This window comes from Rhododendron vialii, chromosome 10a, assembly GCF_030253575.1.
Source record: "Rhododendron vialii isolate Sample 1 chromosome 10a, ASM3025357v1".
Lineage (NCBI taxonomy): Eukaryota > Viridiplantae > Streptophyta > Magnoliopsida > Ericales > Ericaceae > Rhododendron > Rhododendron vialii.
The window spans coordinates 38,680,068-38,696,591 of record NC_080566.1 but is presented as its reverse complement, the minus strand read 5'-3'; the positions used below and the strand labels follow the sequence as shown (position 1 = coordinate 38,696,591).

Sequence of the window (16,524 nt, the reverse complement as noted above, 5' to 3'; positions counted from 1 at the left end):
TAGGCGCGCCGGTTGATATCTCTGCTGTCCTCACTGAAGGCGAGAAGTTTCATGGGAATGACCTACGGACCCACTCTTTTGAAACAGAAACATGGCTGTTGATTCGGCAGATTTTCAGGTCTGAATTGAACTCCTGTTTCCGTCTTTTTTTTTTATTGTTATTGACATCCTTTACTTAAAATTGTATTTTGGCTCTTACTTTGGTTTCCAGTTTCTTTTCCTTGATTTTTCTGTTGATCTTGAAGCAATTGTGGTTGCTGTCATGAATTAATTTATGTCGCCCAATTTGAGTATATCAAATTCCATATCTTTTTGTTATTGGTTATTAGAGTACAGGAAAGTTGTTGTCGTGTTGTAAATCCTGGTGTTCTATTATAATGGAAACATTTAGAATTCGACGGCATATACTTTTCGACTGATACTTGAGAGTTTCTAGATTAGATGCACAATGTTTATATCCTTAAAAATAGGTTGAAGTATCCATATCTGGACATAATGGATGCAGATGCATATCGGATATGTATTGAATTGATTCTCCTAAGTATCTGCACTATCCTCTATGACATTTCAACTCTGTGTAGCTATGAAACACGGGTACTTCAAAAAGGTTGCTGTAGGAGTACCCTGCACGTGTATAGCTGCATGCGTACCCAGTGCATGAATAATACTGTTTTTATTTTTTATTTCTTTGGGCTTGAATCATTATTTGGTACTGTGATGTGCGTACCCAGTGCATGAATAATACTGTTTTTATTTTTTATTTCTTTGGGCTTGAATCATTATTTGGTACTGTGATGAGGAAGAGTCTTGATCTCCCTTGTTTCTGTCAAGTTGAACTAACTATTATCCCCCTGAGCTTACCACTTTAGCAATTCGAAGTTTTAACATGGCTGGGCGGTTGGTGGTCCCTGTATCTGTGCTGATAGACTATAATAATAACCTTATTAGTGCTCTCCCCATGTTAAAATTACCCCAATAGATTTTCCTTGTACTACCATTGACACCTTCTTTTTTTTATCATGCTAACTTTCTTTATGTGGTTTTGCACCTACTCCTCGCAGATTACTCTGGTTTCTTAGACTAGTATGTATTATGTCTACTCTTGCTGCTTTTTGCATGCTATTTTAGGAACCGGAAGCTCTAGTGGAGCTGCTTGATGATAAAAGTTCTACTCCGCTTCCTATGTTATGCGTAGAAGATGGGGCAGTCATCTTACGCTTCTCCGAAATCTTTGGTAATTTTGAACCGATGAAGAAGCGAGAGAAGGACAGGAAGTACACAATTCCTAGAGGTATATAGTTTTCAAGTTCTATGTAAGGGATAATCTTCCAGAGTTGATGTTTCAATCCTCTCCATGGGAAGTTTAACACAGTGATATGTGCAGTGGCTTGGTATATTCCTTTAATTTAACTTTTTTGTAGCCTCCTTGGCTGCTTCCTGTCTCCATTTATTAAACTTGATTTATTTTTTATTTGCAATGTGTCGAAAGGATTTGCTGTTATCTCTGTTCCTATTTGCATGAGGAGAATTCCATATTGATGACTCTTTTTTTTTTTTTTCCTCCATTCTCCCAGAGAAATACAAGTCCATGGATACTTCAAACATTGTTGAAGAGGATGAAGAGGGATTCCTGAAGGTCTTTTGCCATGGTTTTCCTATATTGAGACATGCACATGTAATTCAAGATGATGTTTCGGGAAGAATGGACTATGAATTACAATCAGAAAAAATTGTGTTTGTTCAAGGGGCTCCGATGATGGCTCCACAGTTTGATGAGCAAAGGCAGGGCTCTTATCTCCTGGCTGAACCAATGAAAGAGGATACAACAATAGACCTATCTGCAGAGTGGAACTCACCTTTGGCAACTAAATTTTATCCTCTCGATCAGCTAAACTGGGAAGATAAATAATTTGGAATAATTCTCCTGCACAGAGTGACAATGCTGCAGAGAGTTGTGAGACCGCTGGACCTGACTCTGAGGATCTGTTAAGTGTTCAACCAGAAGTGGAGGCTAGGCTGAAAAATAATCAGTCAGATTTGCAGATAGAATATGATGAGAAAGATCACGGTTCTTTTCTGCTTAGGTGCTCAGTTTTGGTGGAGCCCTTTGGCTCAAAATATATTATGGGTTTGACAAACCAACCTTTCTCGGAAACCAGATATCATCCCCAACTTTTGAGGTTGGAGTCGCGGTTGGGTCCTCCAAGCAACTTAGATGGCAGAGAAGATGTTACCAAAGAGAACCACCTTAGGGATGCCATAAAGCATTTTAGCAAACTCAACTTAGAAAACCGGGACATGATGGAAGGATCTTGGTTTGACAGAATAATTTGGGAATCACATCAATCCATTCCAAAACCAAAGCTAATACTTGATCTTCAGGATGAACAGATGCTCTTTGAAGTTCTGGATAACAAGGAGGGTAAACACCTTCGACTTCATGCTGGGGCTATGTTCGTAACCCGCTCTGTGAAGTCCAGTGGTGGCGATTCTGCAGAGCCAAATGGCCATGGAGGTCTATCTGGTGCTCGATTCAACATTTCTAATGACAAATTCTATTCCAACAGAAAAGTTTCTCAGCAGTTGAAATCACATTCTAAAAAGCGTGCTGCTCATGGTGTCAAAGTCTTGCATTCAATACCTGCACTTAAGCTGCAGACGATGAGACCGAAGTTAAGCAAGTAAGATCAAGTGCTTTGTCTCACTTGCAGTTATACCAGACACTTGTATTGTTGGAAACTGTCGACATAATTTGGGCGTTGCTCTTTTGTTGTATGTCATGTGGCTTAATATGTCTTGCAGCAACCATTTCAGCAAATGTTTGGAGTTAAGGTCTCATTGTTTTTCATCGTAGACTGTAGAAATATAAAATGCTCTATGTAGTAAATAACTATTTTGAGACACTTATACGCGTAGATACATTGTCGAATTAGTCATCCAGCATGTATAGGTTAGATATAAGCAGGCTTTTTCATCAAGTATATATAGGTTAGATGGCTTCCATGGTGGGCCGGGGGTTGGGTTGGAGGGGAACTAGAGTTTTGTTAGCAGCCTGTAAACAACCGGAAATCAACGGAATAAGTATACAATAATGAAGGGGAATTCTTGGTACCGACTACCGACTGAACAATCTTTTTGTGTTGCACTGTTGCTACATAAGTGGATGCAATTTGAGTGATCTGTTGTTGTGACCGTCTTTTGTGTGCTTTGAAACTTGCAGGTTAGACTTTGTGTGTGTTTGCGCACACGCTCGTGTGCTCACTGTACAATTTTTTAAAATTATGTGCTCACTGTGTAGGCAAAAATTATTTGGAGAGATCTGCTTTGAGCTGTTTGTCCCTGTGCTTTCTTGTCTGCAGCTTGAAATATCAACTTTGTTGTTGCTTCTGTATGCAAGTGCTCTTCTAATCATGCTGAATAACTGTGATTCCTGACTGAATTGAGGAATTCTTTAGGGTTTTTTTTTTGTTGTCTTTCTTGTATTAGCATTTCATACTTTTGCATTAATGTGGTTTCTGAGTTAAGCTCTGTGTTATCTATATTTCCGGTTCTTATAAAAAAAGAATTTATCTATGTTTCCAGAAAATTCTAACCAATTCTTTTTTTAGCAAAGATATTGCGAATTTTCACCGGCCAAAAGCTTTATGGTATCCGCACGATAATGAGGTGGCACTCAAAGAACAAGGGAAACTACTTGCCCAAGGACCGATGAAAATCATATTGAAAAGCTTGGGTGGCAAAGGAAGTAAACTTCACGTGGATGCCGAAGAGACCATTTCTTCTGTCAAAGCAAAAGCTTCAAAAAAGCTAGGTGCTTGCCTACCTCATGCATGCTATTTTTCTTCTTTTAATGCTTGCCCTTGTTGTTTGCATAATGTCTCAATAGTTTCTCTTTGTTCGTAGTTTCATTCACTATGCCATTATTGTTTTGGAACAACTGGTACCTTATAAAGTTGCTTTATTTTTCTTTCTGTAGATTTTAAACCATTGGAACCGGTAAAAATATTTTATTCTGGACGAGAGCTTGAAGACTATAAATCCCTTACTGCTAAAAACGTTCGACCGAACTCCTTGCTTCATCTTGTTCGTACAAAAGTACATTTGTTGCCCAGAGCGCAAAAGGTTCCTGGTGAGAATAAGTCTTTGCGACCTCCTGGCGCATTTAAGAAGAAATCTGATCTTTCTGTTAAAGACGGCCATGTCTTCCTTATGGAGTAAGTTACTCAAAATTTAGATCCTGATCCTCAGGTTCCTTTGGGTTATAAATGAAGTTAATTGGCTAAATCAATTTTTGTCAAATGGATGTTCTGCTTATAGCCTCTTCTGATGGCTAGGTTATATTTTATGTTGTTCTTAACTTAATAATTTCATTAATGCTTTACATTTTCTTAATTAACATTGGGTTGCTTATTTGCATCCCATTTTGATTTGTTGAACTTTTGTTAGTCGATCTACTTTCACTCAATGATAGATTGCTTAAAATTGAATTATCTGTAGCATTTTATCTTTCAATTGAGGTAGATATAGGTTCCTTCATTGTTTGAATATATGACTTATTGATTTCCTTCTCTTAACTTCTTTCTGGTCTTGATGTAAACCATGTTGCTTCATTTGCTATTATCTCTGTTGCTTTAGTTCTGTTCTTGCTTTCAGGTGGCCTAGGTTAAATTTTCTCTATTAGCTTAAAAATTGGCAGTTAATTCCATTTGCATGCTTTATTTGTCTTGATGCACACATGTAGGTTCATGTGTTATTTGTCTTGTTGCAGGCCATGTAGGTTCAGTGTTAGTATCTCTGTTGCTGTAGATCTTTTCTTGCGTACTGTAGTCATTGTTGTTTTCTAAGCGGCAACAACCAAGAATAATTAATAAGCAAGACAAAAAGGTAGAAGAGAGAGGGGACTAGAATATGGCTTGGGATCTTCTGTCTCGTTTTCCTGTCCCCGTCCTCTGTCCCGGTCTTTAATGGTCACAACGGGTCCATCTTCTAACTTCAAACGTCACCCTTTCACCCTCTCTCAAATTCTCTCCCTGCCGACAAATATCTCCAGTCGAAACTGCCGGAAAACGAGTTGGGAAAATCAGAATGTGAGTCTACACCCCAACTTGTCTGCTCTCCCTGATTACTGAGTTTGTGATTTACCTAAAACCTAATTGATTAGCAAATTTTTCCTGTCAAACCTAGAATCTGGCTCCCAATCCATACCTGTAATACTGTCGACCCGAATTTTGACATCATTGAATGAGTAATTAGACATAACAAAACTTAAAATCATTTACTTTGAAATAAATAAGAGATTTTTTTATTTTTTTTGGAGTTCTTTAGATGCGTATACACGTCTCTGCTTCTGTATATTTGCACACACACACACACACACACACACACACGGGAAAGGAGGGTTAGTGGAGGGTTCACTGTTTAATCAATAAGGTGGACACGCGGCGACCATTAAACACCGGGACAGAGGAGTGGGACAGGGAAACAGGACAGAGGATCCCAAGCCAACTAGAATGCCACCAAAAAAAGTACGGAAAGGAACCAAGACTAAATAGAAGTCTAGCTACAAATCCCCCACCCATCCATGATATCTAGAAGTATAAATCAACATTATCTGCTTAAGGAGTAGAGATTGAAACCCAAAAGGAAGAAATAACACGCTATCTGATAAAGATCCGATATTGTGGAACTTGTCCTCGAACGCCCTAGTATTCGCTCCAACCAAATAACCTATAGATTAAGTAAACACAAATCCACGAGGCTTTTGTATTGTTGTTACATCTAGATCCGAGACTCCTAGAATTAATCAATAGCAGTTGATAACAAGAAGCTGGGGCACGCAACAAATATTCCCCATTTGATGCAGCTGATGTCATAAAGATAATGCGAAGGGCAATGCCAAATTAAATGGTTGAAATCCCTTTCTCTTACGTGTGATGCATCATTGAGGATACATATTGCAATTTTACTTTCATTTTGGTAAGTATTTAGTGTCTCTTTTGAATGATGTCATCAGTAATGACAGTGCTATGAGCCACACAAAAACCTGGACTATTTCATAGCCACAAGCTGCTCAACAACTTTCCAATTTTCTTTTGAAATGAGGAAAAGGATTATAGTATTTATTAGCAAAGATTTTATCAAAGAAGACCTGCTATAGTAAATTCTTGATGAATTAGGAGACAAATCCTAAATATCACTATCATAATAATGACTGAAGGAGATGTTTTCAAGATTAGCCAGTAAGGAAACTCTACTTCAACCGACTCGCAATTATTGGGATTTCAAAAGTAGATGAAATTCCATGATATTGGAGTCAAATGAGGGAGTTCCATAGAAGGTATGGGAATATGAGGCAAGGGAAGTAAATGATACAAATGTGGTAAGAATATTCGGAAAGAGGAATCCCTAGTCCACACATCCTCCCAAAATTATGCTCTCTCATCACTACCCCACCTTTAAGGATAAGAATATTGAAAATTGAGGGTGAATTTGCGAGCTATATTATCAGGGAAACCGACAATTGCCGCAATTGACCACAAGCGAATCTCAACAATTAGCTCAAACTCCATATTTTCTCTTAATAAGGAAATAATGAATTATCCTCAATGGGGAATTTTCATAACCACTTGCCAATAGTGAATTATCCTCATCACGACGTTTATGATGGGAAGATCTTTGTTTTACTGTCAGCATATCTTGTTGAGCTTATTACGAATTTGACACAGAACGTTTGCCTCTTTTCACGACGGCCACTGCCCTTAATGGAGACAAATGTCTGGGACCTCAAAGTAGAAATAAGCATACTTTTATTTGAGTTATTTAGCAACATTTTAATTTCGAAAACGTGTTCAGTTGAAACAGAAAAGAAAACTGGAACGTGAAGGTAACAAAACAAGCTACCCCGAGCTAAGGCTTTATGAGCCAGATTTCATGTTTCTGGGTTTACACAATCTGTCCACTGTGTCTTATTAATATTTTGCTAAGAGTAAATTTGAAATGAAAGGATTAGATTATCCTTTCCTTCATCTTTTCCATTAGTTTCTGTTTTATGTATTGACAGTTCACAAGCTAGGGAGTGACTAAGCACGGAGTACCTTGCCATTCAATTCAATGCCATGCCAGTTCATTGCCTTGCCACAAGCTAGGTGCACTAGTGATTTGATTGCTTCCCATGGCTCTCCTTTAGAACGAGAAGTGTTATAACATCTTTGCTATTCTCAGGGTGGATTGCTGAAACAGGCAGTGCGGAGTCCCCTTGCTTTATTCGAAATGCAGGTTCGGATAAGCTGCTGCAGCTAGAGAGCTTAGAGTGCCTTTAGGGAGTTTAGCTACTAATCCTATCCTTACTAACTCAATAGAGAGTCTTTCACTTACAGTATAGAATCAAAATCTATAAATAGAGGAATCGGTGTACAAGCGTCTCTGATCAAATCGGTTATTTTGGGGAGTAACGTTGTTCCCTCGACTGACCAAGAAAAACAAGTTCCAGAGGCATCTTCCATTCATATCGATTTGGGTTTTTCCGCACCATATTTGGATCTGCCCTCACCTATTTCCCTCATAATGAGATCAGAATGAGATAGAATTGGATCTCAAGTCTTAGCTAGATCTTGGCAGTTCCCTCAGACGAGGCCATTATCTTGGCAATACTCAGCCAAGCTAGTATTTGCAGTGAATCTCCCTGTCATAAGGGAAACTTTGTTTTTGAGAAGTCTTTAAGAGATAGGGGGAACCCTCACGGTAAGACTTAAGTTCCAGAACTTGACGGGGTCCATGCCAACTCATCTCGTTGTCATTTAAGTCAAAGAATCTCCGTTCCAGAACCGTACGTGAGATTTTCATCTCATACAGCTCCTCCTTTCTGTGTATGAAGTGAACACTCTTATGCGCGTTCCTTCTTCGAACCTTTTCGCAGCTCGCTGCGCTTTTGTTGCGGAGCTCACTGCCCTACTCCACGAGTCACCACAGCTTCGCCTACGCCACTTGTATATAGACAACAATAGTGCCCAAGATCTTCCCTTTGCGTAGCTCATTGAACCTTCCAACCTCACTCCTACGTAGAAAAGACTTGATTTTGGAAGGCCATGCCTTCTGATCAGCCAACGCATTTTATGTCTTGCTTGATGTGATCCATATACTCCATCCAGGACTTGAATCAAGAAATTGGGAAGGGTAGCCAAGATTGGCCTATCCTACAGCCTATTGAGAGTACCTCACTAATCAATCCCTTTGTTTCTTTCGGTGACCCAAGGACCACCAGGTTTTGGGGGTTCATTGATTAGTACACCTCCGGTGCTGGTAAGGTTGGGACCGTGGTCGTCCGTCTCCGGTTTGCTGGCCGATAAGATCTCTGAGATTGACCAGCTAGCTGGGTTGGTTTGGCTATTCTTTTCTATTGAAAAGGAGTCAACTGTCTGCGCGAGTCACCTTCTTCTAGGCTCCGCTGGACGACACGGCATTTTCGTTCAAATATAGGTCGGCCGTACTTGTGATGGTTCCCAAGGATCCAATATGCCCACTTAGGTCTACGTTGCGCCACGATATGGTTCTATGGAAGCGGGTGGGCTGTTAGAAGTTCGGCCCGCTTTTTTTTGGTGTCGTGGGGGAGGGATTGACCTTTCAACGCATATTCAGTCGTACCGGCATGGCCCCACTGATTTTCTCTACCAATAAAGCCTATGACTGACTAGTTTCATTTTGAATTATTTCCTTCCTATCAACCACCACCAAAGAATCAATGGCGGTGCTTAATAACTTATTTGTGGTGAAGTCTTTAAATAGGAGAGGTTTCTGCGTGGGTGGAAAGTGACCTAATTGAGGAATATTGCAAGTCCTTTTTGGTCCTTAATTTGGAAGCAAATGCAGATACCATGATTAGGTGGGACTGTACCAAGGAGGGACTGTCCGAGCAACCAAGGAGGTTCTCGGGCTAGTAAAGAGTCAAGATGACTATGGTTTTCATGTGAGAGAGAAGTGAGATATTGGTGAGAGGGAGGGGTGAGAGATAAAATACTCGGGCACTAGGGATGAGCTAGGGCATACCTACTCTTGAGCTTGGGGGCTCAGGTAGGGGTGTTGGTTTTACACAATATTCTATTTGTATATAGTGGGCTCTCTCTCTTCCGTGGATGTAGGCAATTTGGGCTGAACAATGTAAACTTGGTGTTCCTCTCTGTCATGTGTGCAGGAATGTAGGTGCTTCTGTTACCTTGTGTGTAATTGTGGTGACAAGAACTTCGTACATAAACTCTTATCATGGCCCAAAAATTGTAGTGCGATTAACAACTAAACAATTTTGTTTTAAAAAATAAGCTTTACAATCTTTATATCAATTCTAGAGTTTAGAGGTGATATTTTGCTTCATTTGGGTTTTTCATCACGCTTCTCATTGCTTAGTATGTTTTTCCTGTTGATTTCAGACATATTTTTCTCCTTATTGAAGTTTCACAGCAATTCTGAGTTCTAATCTATTTTTGGTAGGTACTGTGAAGAAAGACCTCTACTCCTTGGAAATGTTGGTATGGGTGCAAGACTAAGTACTTACTATCAGAAATCTGCCCCAGGTGATCAAACTGGCACCTTGTTACGGAATGAAAGCAGCAGTTTGGGCAGTGTCCTCGTGCTTGATCCTGCTGATAAATCTCCTTTCCTTGGAGATATAAAAGCGGGCTGTAGCCAATCATGTCTTGAAACTAACATGTATAGGGCTCCCATATTTCCGCACAAGGTGTCATCAACTGACTATCTGTTGGTTCGTTCTACGAAGGGAAAGCTTTCTATAAGACGAATTGACAGGCTTGATGTTGTTGGACAACAGGTAACATTGACTATTTTGGTTCCAATATGCTGAGACTTGGTTGTTTACTATTTAAGAAATTAACCTGTCAGGGTAGCACCAGTGGTAAAGGTCTGTCATTTTGAGAAGTGCTTCCCATCTTATCTGTGGCATGGGCTTGGAGGCGGTGCAACAACTCACTACCCAAGGCGGGTTCCTGGTTTGAAGATAAAAAACTATTCGAGGAATTCAAAGAAAAGTTTCAATGGTTTTTCATGGATTCTATTGTTGCCCATAATGGCAACTCATGGTTTATGTTGTTGGTGCATATTAAGATTTTCTTGACCTGCGAAGTATGGGGTGCCACTTGTTATCACTATTTTATGTGCACATGAAATCATTTATCCTTATATTGTGTATCCTGGTACATGCCTTGTTGGAAGTAGGGGACTTTCTTGAATCATGCATTGCCATTTTGGTGTTTTTGGCTGCAAGGCTGCATTGGTGTGATTTAAATGTGTTCTGCAATTGAATAGGTATATTTAAAATGTGTTACTGACACTTTCTGCAATTGAATAGGTATATTTAAATTGTGTAACCGACACTGGTTGGTCGTAGGTAGTTCATTAGTACCAGACAGCGGCAATTGAATTATAATCACAAAATTGCTATGGCTTTATTTAGCTTTGAGCAGTCCTAGACAGAGACTATCTCAAATGCTTTAAAATGGTCATAGCAGTTTTTATTGGTTTCCCCTGATGATGTTTATTATGGGGCCATGTGAGAGTAGTAGAAGCATAGTCATGAGGGACATAGCTTTTTTGATATGGAAAATGTACTTCTGTCAGTGGTCAAAAAGAAATCTCTCTGTATGCAATCATTGTCAATATACCCATTTCTTCTGGGCAGGCTTCTTGGAGTATGGTGGACCATGTGTTCTAGGATGATTGAGTGATGGAGAACCTCCTCGATCAATATGAGTGTTGGCTGCTGCAGAAGTTTGTGGGAGTCCTGTATAAATGTCAGAACCTTCAGTATTCTGTTGAATTCTAAGACTGACAAAACAATTTGTTGCATGAGAAGTCCAATGAAAAGGAAAGGTTGTGGTATCATGGACCATTGTCTTATTTGGCATTTGGATTTGTCCGGCCTCCATATAAGTTGGAAACTAGTTAATCGTCTTTTGTCATAGTTTGAAGCTCAATTTTTTTTTGATAATAATCATCTACTTAGAAGAAACTTTTCTGTCATACAAAAGATTAATCCTCATAAAGGCCATTTTGTATATAAGTGCATATCTGGATGTCAATTGAATTTTTGAATAATGTAGGCAGATGCTGTACAATAGTACCACTCTTTTGTTTTGTCCTTGTTAATTTCAAGCTCAATCTTTGTACTCCTGATAACTGCTATTGTTGGTGTGATATAGAATTCCAGAAGATGAGGTTGTTTACTGCTTCATCTTGATAAATCTGTCTGATTTGATTTAGCTTGATTTCTTTGTAGGAGCCTCACATGGAGGTAATGTCTCCGGGAACAAAAGGTGTCCAGACATATATAATGAATAGGCTTTTGCTCTACATGTATCGTGAATTTTCTGCCGTCGAAAAGCGTGGTTTGCTTCCTTGCATCCGCGCGGTTGAGTTGTCTGCACAGTTTCCTACCTTGTATGAAGGTTTCCTTCGAAAAAGGTTGAAGCATTGTGCAGATTTGCAGGTATTCAAGCTCTAGCATCAATTTGGCAATATTACCCCAACTTATATTTATGTGGTGACACAAAGTTTTGCCTTTAGCCTGTTCATGAGTGGTGTTTTTGTTCTCCAACAACATGGATGCTTATCGCGTGTAATTAAACATGTCAGAGGGGGGCGAACGGACTGCTATTTTGGGTTATGAGGCGTAATTTTCGCATTCCTTTGGAGGAGGAACTTAGAAGAATGGTGACTCCCGAGAATGTGAGTTTTACCATACAGCACTTGCATTTTGTTTTTCGTGAGTATATTAACCTGTACCACAATTGATAGAACATTTTGCTTCTATCTAGCAAATTAGAAGTTTTCTGAGCAAAGAAGTTTCAGTAATTTATTAGAGTGCATCCTGTTACCGAATAACACGTTTTTCATTCCCCCTATTCAATGTCCTTGTCAATATTTGGGACCTTTGGGTGATATTGTCTTTGATGCTCCTTTTGCTAGGTCTGCGCCTATGAAAGCATGCAAGCTGGATTACACAGGCTCAAACGGTTAGGGATTACAAGGCTGACTCATCCTACAGGCTTCTCCTCTGCAATGAATCAGCTCCCTGATGAAGCCATTGCTTTAGCCCCTGCATCCCACATTGAGAGGGAACTGCTGATAACCCCATGGAACTTGAGTAGCAACTTTGTTGCCTGTACAAGTCAGGTTAGCTATTCCAATCTGAATCCAACTTTCTCATTGTCAAACTCTTACCTAGTCATTGTCTCCAAGGTACTCAAAGTTCAAAACCAATGATCACCTTGGATCTGATTTTCGCTTCTAAGTATTAGTTTGAAGTCAAACTTTAGATGCTGCTGTGCTTTAGTTGAGATATATTTACTTTTCATGAATTTAAGCTCCCGAAATCTTTACCCTATGGTGATTAAAAAATTTGGAGAGACTATTTCAGTTATTTGTGCATGTGACATGAAATCCACCTAGAAAAAGTGGATTAAATTGTTGAGTCAAGTTGCATCTTTGTCGAGCAAAAGAAAAAAGAAGAAGTTTACTGGCGGACCGGTAGGCAAAGAAAATTAGAGTTTATTTCGATGATGATGCCACCACATATCATGGAGCCATGTTGACTGTTTGGATGTCCTACGTACAATAAGGAATTGCACCAGCATTTGTGGTTTGACAGAAGAGCTCTAGAATAAACCCTTAATGAAGTCGGTTGGTCTAAATTAGTCCCCAGCTTTCTTGTTCTGTCTGTCTTTTTCATTTGTTTTTCTTGGGTTCATGTTGCTCCAATGTATAAGATCATCTGGTATCGTATTAAACTGGCATACTTACTGTCCTAGGTGTTATAACTCTACAACTTGATTATCAGTTCCTGATGGGCGATCCAAACCAAGGAAAGCATCGCACGCAGCACTATGGTCTTGATTTTCCTTTCATTTTCCTTTCGCAGGACAGGGAAAATATTGAGCGTCTGGAAATTACTGGTGTTGGTGATCCATCTGGAAGGGGCCTAGGTTTCAGCTACGTCCGTACTGCTCCAAAGGCACCAGTATCAAATGCGACGGTGAAGAAGAAAACAGCTATTAATCGTGGAGGTTCAACTGTAACTGTAACAGATGCTGATCTACGTAGATTAAGCTTGGATGCTGCACGAGAGGTGCTCTAATTTACGCTTTTGTTTTGTTAAATGAGTATTGTTTTCAGCAAGTTTTACTAAAACCTGATCATCTTTTTGAAACAAATGAGCTTTACATGAAAGGATCTTATGGCTTCATAAATGAGATCAGCACCATATGCTAGATTATGTTTTCTTCTTGGCAGTACAAATGGGTACAACTTTAAGTAAATTTAGCCGAAAAGATAAGTTATTGATGTATAACGAGATTGTCTATCATCTTTTGCTGATGATATTATGGCCAAACTGAGGGCAGGTAGAGCCTTTGTCGACATAAAGGTTTTCATGAGCTCTAGTTGTAGGTGCAATAAGCTTGGTTGTGTTTTCAGAATATGCATAGCTATCTGTAGGAGACCTTTTAACAACATAATTATGCTAATGCTGCCTACAAGTAGATAAGTACAATTATGAAACAGACCACAACTTTTGGACTCCCTGAGGCTCTTCAGATATCTCAATGAAGGTCCTTCAATAGGGGCTGAGCTGTGATACACTTCTTGAATTTTAAGGACTCGAGACTCCCTAAGGCTCTTCTCTGTTTTAATCTCTAAAATCTGCTCTGAGACCTCATGAAATGACCCCTCAACCCATATTCAAGCTGTTGTTGACTGTTGTTAACAGACAGGCCAAGAACCGTTTGCTGAATCATCTCATCAGTGGTTGGTTTCCAACTCGGCAACAAAGGATTCTCAGCCTCTTAATTTCACAAGGGATCACCTACAATGAGCAAGAATGCTTGCAGAGAACATGTAACACTCGGTTGGGGTTTGGTGAACCAACTGGTCACTCTAGTGGATTGATAAGAAAGGCATAAGCTAGGGAGAAGACCATTCCAAACGAAATGACAGTGATGCATACCATTTACCACTGGTTATTTCTAGCTCCACAATGGACTTAAGTCTGAAGTTCTCATCCTCTCCCTGAAGTGTCACATCGCAAATGGAGAGGACATAACTATCTATTCTATATATGAAGGGAGAGCACCCTTTAGTACGGACTCAAAACTGAGGCTGGCTCACACTTCTAATTCCATAATTACCCACAAATTAATTTCAAATGCATGTTGAGAGTTTGGGGATAGATGTGTCAATAGCATTCCAATAACCAAACATCACAATCTGTAACTGCCCATTCCACACCATTTTCACTGTTAACTGCTTCAATTATTCAGTGTTTTTTTTTTTGCCCTCATTTGCACACGCGTGGGCGTGTGCCCCTCATGCTAGCCCATATAATGGCAGTCAACCTAATCGTCAAGAGCTAACTACTTAATGCCCAGAAGTTGTAACTTTTGGTAATCAGAGTACTTTGCCTTAATGGTTTGTTGTAGCTAGGTTCTACTCAAGTTCAATGTACCAGATGAACAAATTGCTAAACAAACAAGATGGCATCGAATTGCTATGATTCTCAAGCTTTCAAGTGAGCAAGCTGCATCTGGCATCAAGTTTGATCCAACAACAATCAGCAAGTATGCACGTGGCCAGCGGATGTCTTTTCTGCAGCTTCAGCAACAGACCATGGAGAAGTGTCAAGAAATTTGGGATCGACAAGTCCAAAGTCTTTCTGCTGTAGATGGTGATGAATTTGAGAGTGACTCAGAAGCAAATAGTGACCTGGACTCCTTTGCCGGGGACCTAGAAAATTTACTGGATGCAGAAGCATTTGAAGATGGGGATGAGGGTAACTACGAGTCTAGGCATGACAAAGTAGATGGTGTAAAGGGGCTTAAGATGAGAAGGCGACCATTGCAAGCTCAGGCAGAAGAAGAAATTGAGGATGAGGCAGCTGAAGCTGCAGAACTATGCAGAATGCTTATGGATGGTATGTGGTTGATGGATCATACAGCTTTTAACTCGTTTGAGATTTGTGCCCATTGCTGACTATGTTTTCATTCAAGGGACGATATAGCGCTGACTTGTGAGCATAATAGAAGCTAAACCACATACCAAACTGTAGATTTGTGTCCATTGCTGAATATGTTTTCATTCAAGGGACGATATAGCGCTGACTTGTGAGCATAATAGAAGCTAAAACAGATACCAAACTGTAAAGTAGACTACAGAGAACAAGAACTCCAAGAAGAGAAGAAAAATGCAACAGCTACTCGACACACAGCTCCCTACGACTACTAGGAAAATAGAAAGGGAATCCCCTTAAAAGAAAAAAAAAAAGCACAGAAACCCAAAAAGGGGTCAAGACGTCAAGTGACAAAATTTCTCCTTAGTGCTATTGTTCAAATTCCGTCTATAAAATTCTTGTATTTGTTTCCAACCAAAGTAATGTCCATACACCATAGCGTGCATTCCCATACATAAAATAGGGGTCTTGGACTTTAAAATGCGAGAAGTAAGTGAACTGGATGTCATTTGTTCATTTTTGGTTTGGATAAGAAGCAACATTTAAATGCAAAAAAAAAAGGTATGTGGGGCACCAGCTAAGCAAACTTCAAGAGCCCAATCTTTCATTTATTGCGATATGTTATTTACCGCAACATGTGGTATATTATTTACTGCAACTGTTGTTTTGCAGATGACGAGGCTGAGCGGAAGAAGAAGGCAAGAACTGCAGGGGATAAAGTGCAATTGACTCCAGGTTCACGTCGATTTGGGGTGGAAAACGCAGAGCGAGTGAAGAAAACTCACACAGTGGTCAAGAAAATTGCTAGTACGACCCAACCTGCTGAATCCTATGGAGCAAAAGACAATTTCATTCGAGAACCAAAGAAGGTAAGACAAGTGCTCTTGCCTTATTTTTGAGATTTTTTGCAGAATTTATTTGGTTGACATTCACACTTTGATGCAGATTTTATATACAGCTCATGCACAATGTTATCTTTCATTTTTGTGGAATTGAGATGCTACTTCTTGGTTTCAGGATGAAAAGCTTCTTAGTAAAAAGAACTTGTCTGGAAAGGTAAAAGGAATGAAAAAGAATGAACATTGACCGCCTGGGTTCACTGAACAAGAAAGTGAAAATTTTGGGAGATGGACTTAAGGTAACATGTAGAGAGAGAGAGTATGTACTGTGGTTTATTCCTCATTGAAACATGCAAATCTTTCTACTGTCAAGCCACTTGAACATCCAATGACGTCTCACTTCCTTTTCATTTTTATCAACATGCATGCATATATAGGTCTGCTCTTACGTTTCATAAGATGCATTTTTGGTGCTGATCAAAGTCTACTTTTTATTCCCTTGATGTGCGGAATTGTATATTTAATTATGCTCACTTCTAAATACAGATTATCAAGGAAAAGAAATCTGCCAGAGAAAGTTTCGTCTGTGGAGCCTGTGGCAAAGTATGCAGCTTTAAGATGGATGTGTTTTTCGCTCTCTTTGTGATAGATTTTTAACAATGGTTTACCTTATGTTATCAG

At 39.6% G+C, this 16,524-nt stretch overlaps 1 protein-coding gene across 4 annotated transcripts in view; it reads left to right on the top strand.

The window, feature by feature from the left end:
* LOC131302543 (transcription initiation factor TFIID subunit 1-like) overlaps positions 1-16,524 on the top strand; it is an 80,618-nt gene continuing 64,094 nt past the window's right edge. The window contains exons 1-14 of one of the 4 annotated variants that reach the window (XR_009191800.1): positions 1-118; positions 1,129-1,291; positions 1,575-2,681; positions 3,609-3,811; positions 3,977-4,214; positions 9,481-9,817; positions 11,282-11,491; positions 11,638-11,730; positions 11,971-12,177; positions 12,923-13,129; positions 14,482-14,968; positions 15,677-15,873; positions 16,022-16,142; positions 16,390-16,450. Coding sequence is in view for 2 of the 4 variants with exons in the window: in XM_058329231.1 (XP_058185214.1) it covers positions 2,125-2,681; positions 3,609-3,811; positions 3,977-4,214; positions 9,481-9,817; positions 11,282-11,491; positions 11,638-11,730; positions 11,971-12,177; positions 12,923-13,129; positions 14,482-14,968; positions 15,677-15,873; positions 16,390-16,446 (2,793 nt within the window). In the remaining 2 variants the exon portion in view is untranslated. Of the gene's footprint in view, positions 119-1,128; positions 1,292-1,574; positions 2,682-3,608; positions 3,812-3,976; positions 4,215-9,480; positions 9,818-11,281; positions 11,492-11,637; positions 11,731-11,970; positions 12,178-12,922; positions 13,130-14,481; positions 14,969-15,676; positions 15,874-16,021; positions 16,143-16,389; positions 16,451-16,524 lie in introns of those variants that run through there. The other 3 variants (XR_009191801.1, XM_058329231.1, XM_058329232.1) reach the window with 3 other exon arrangements.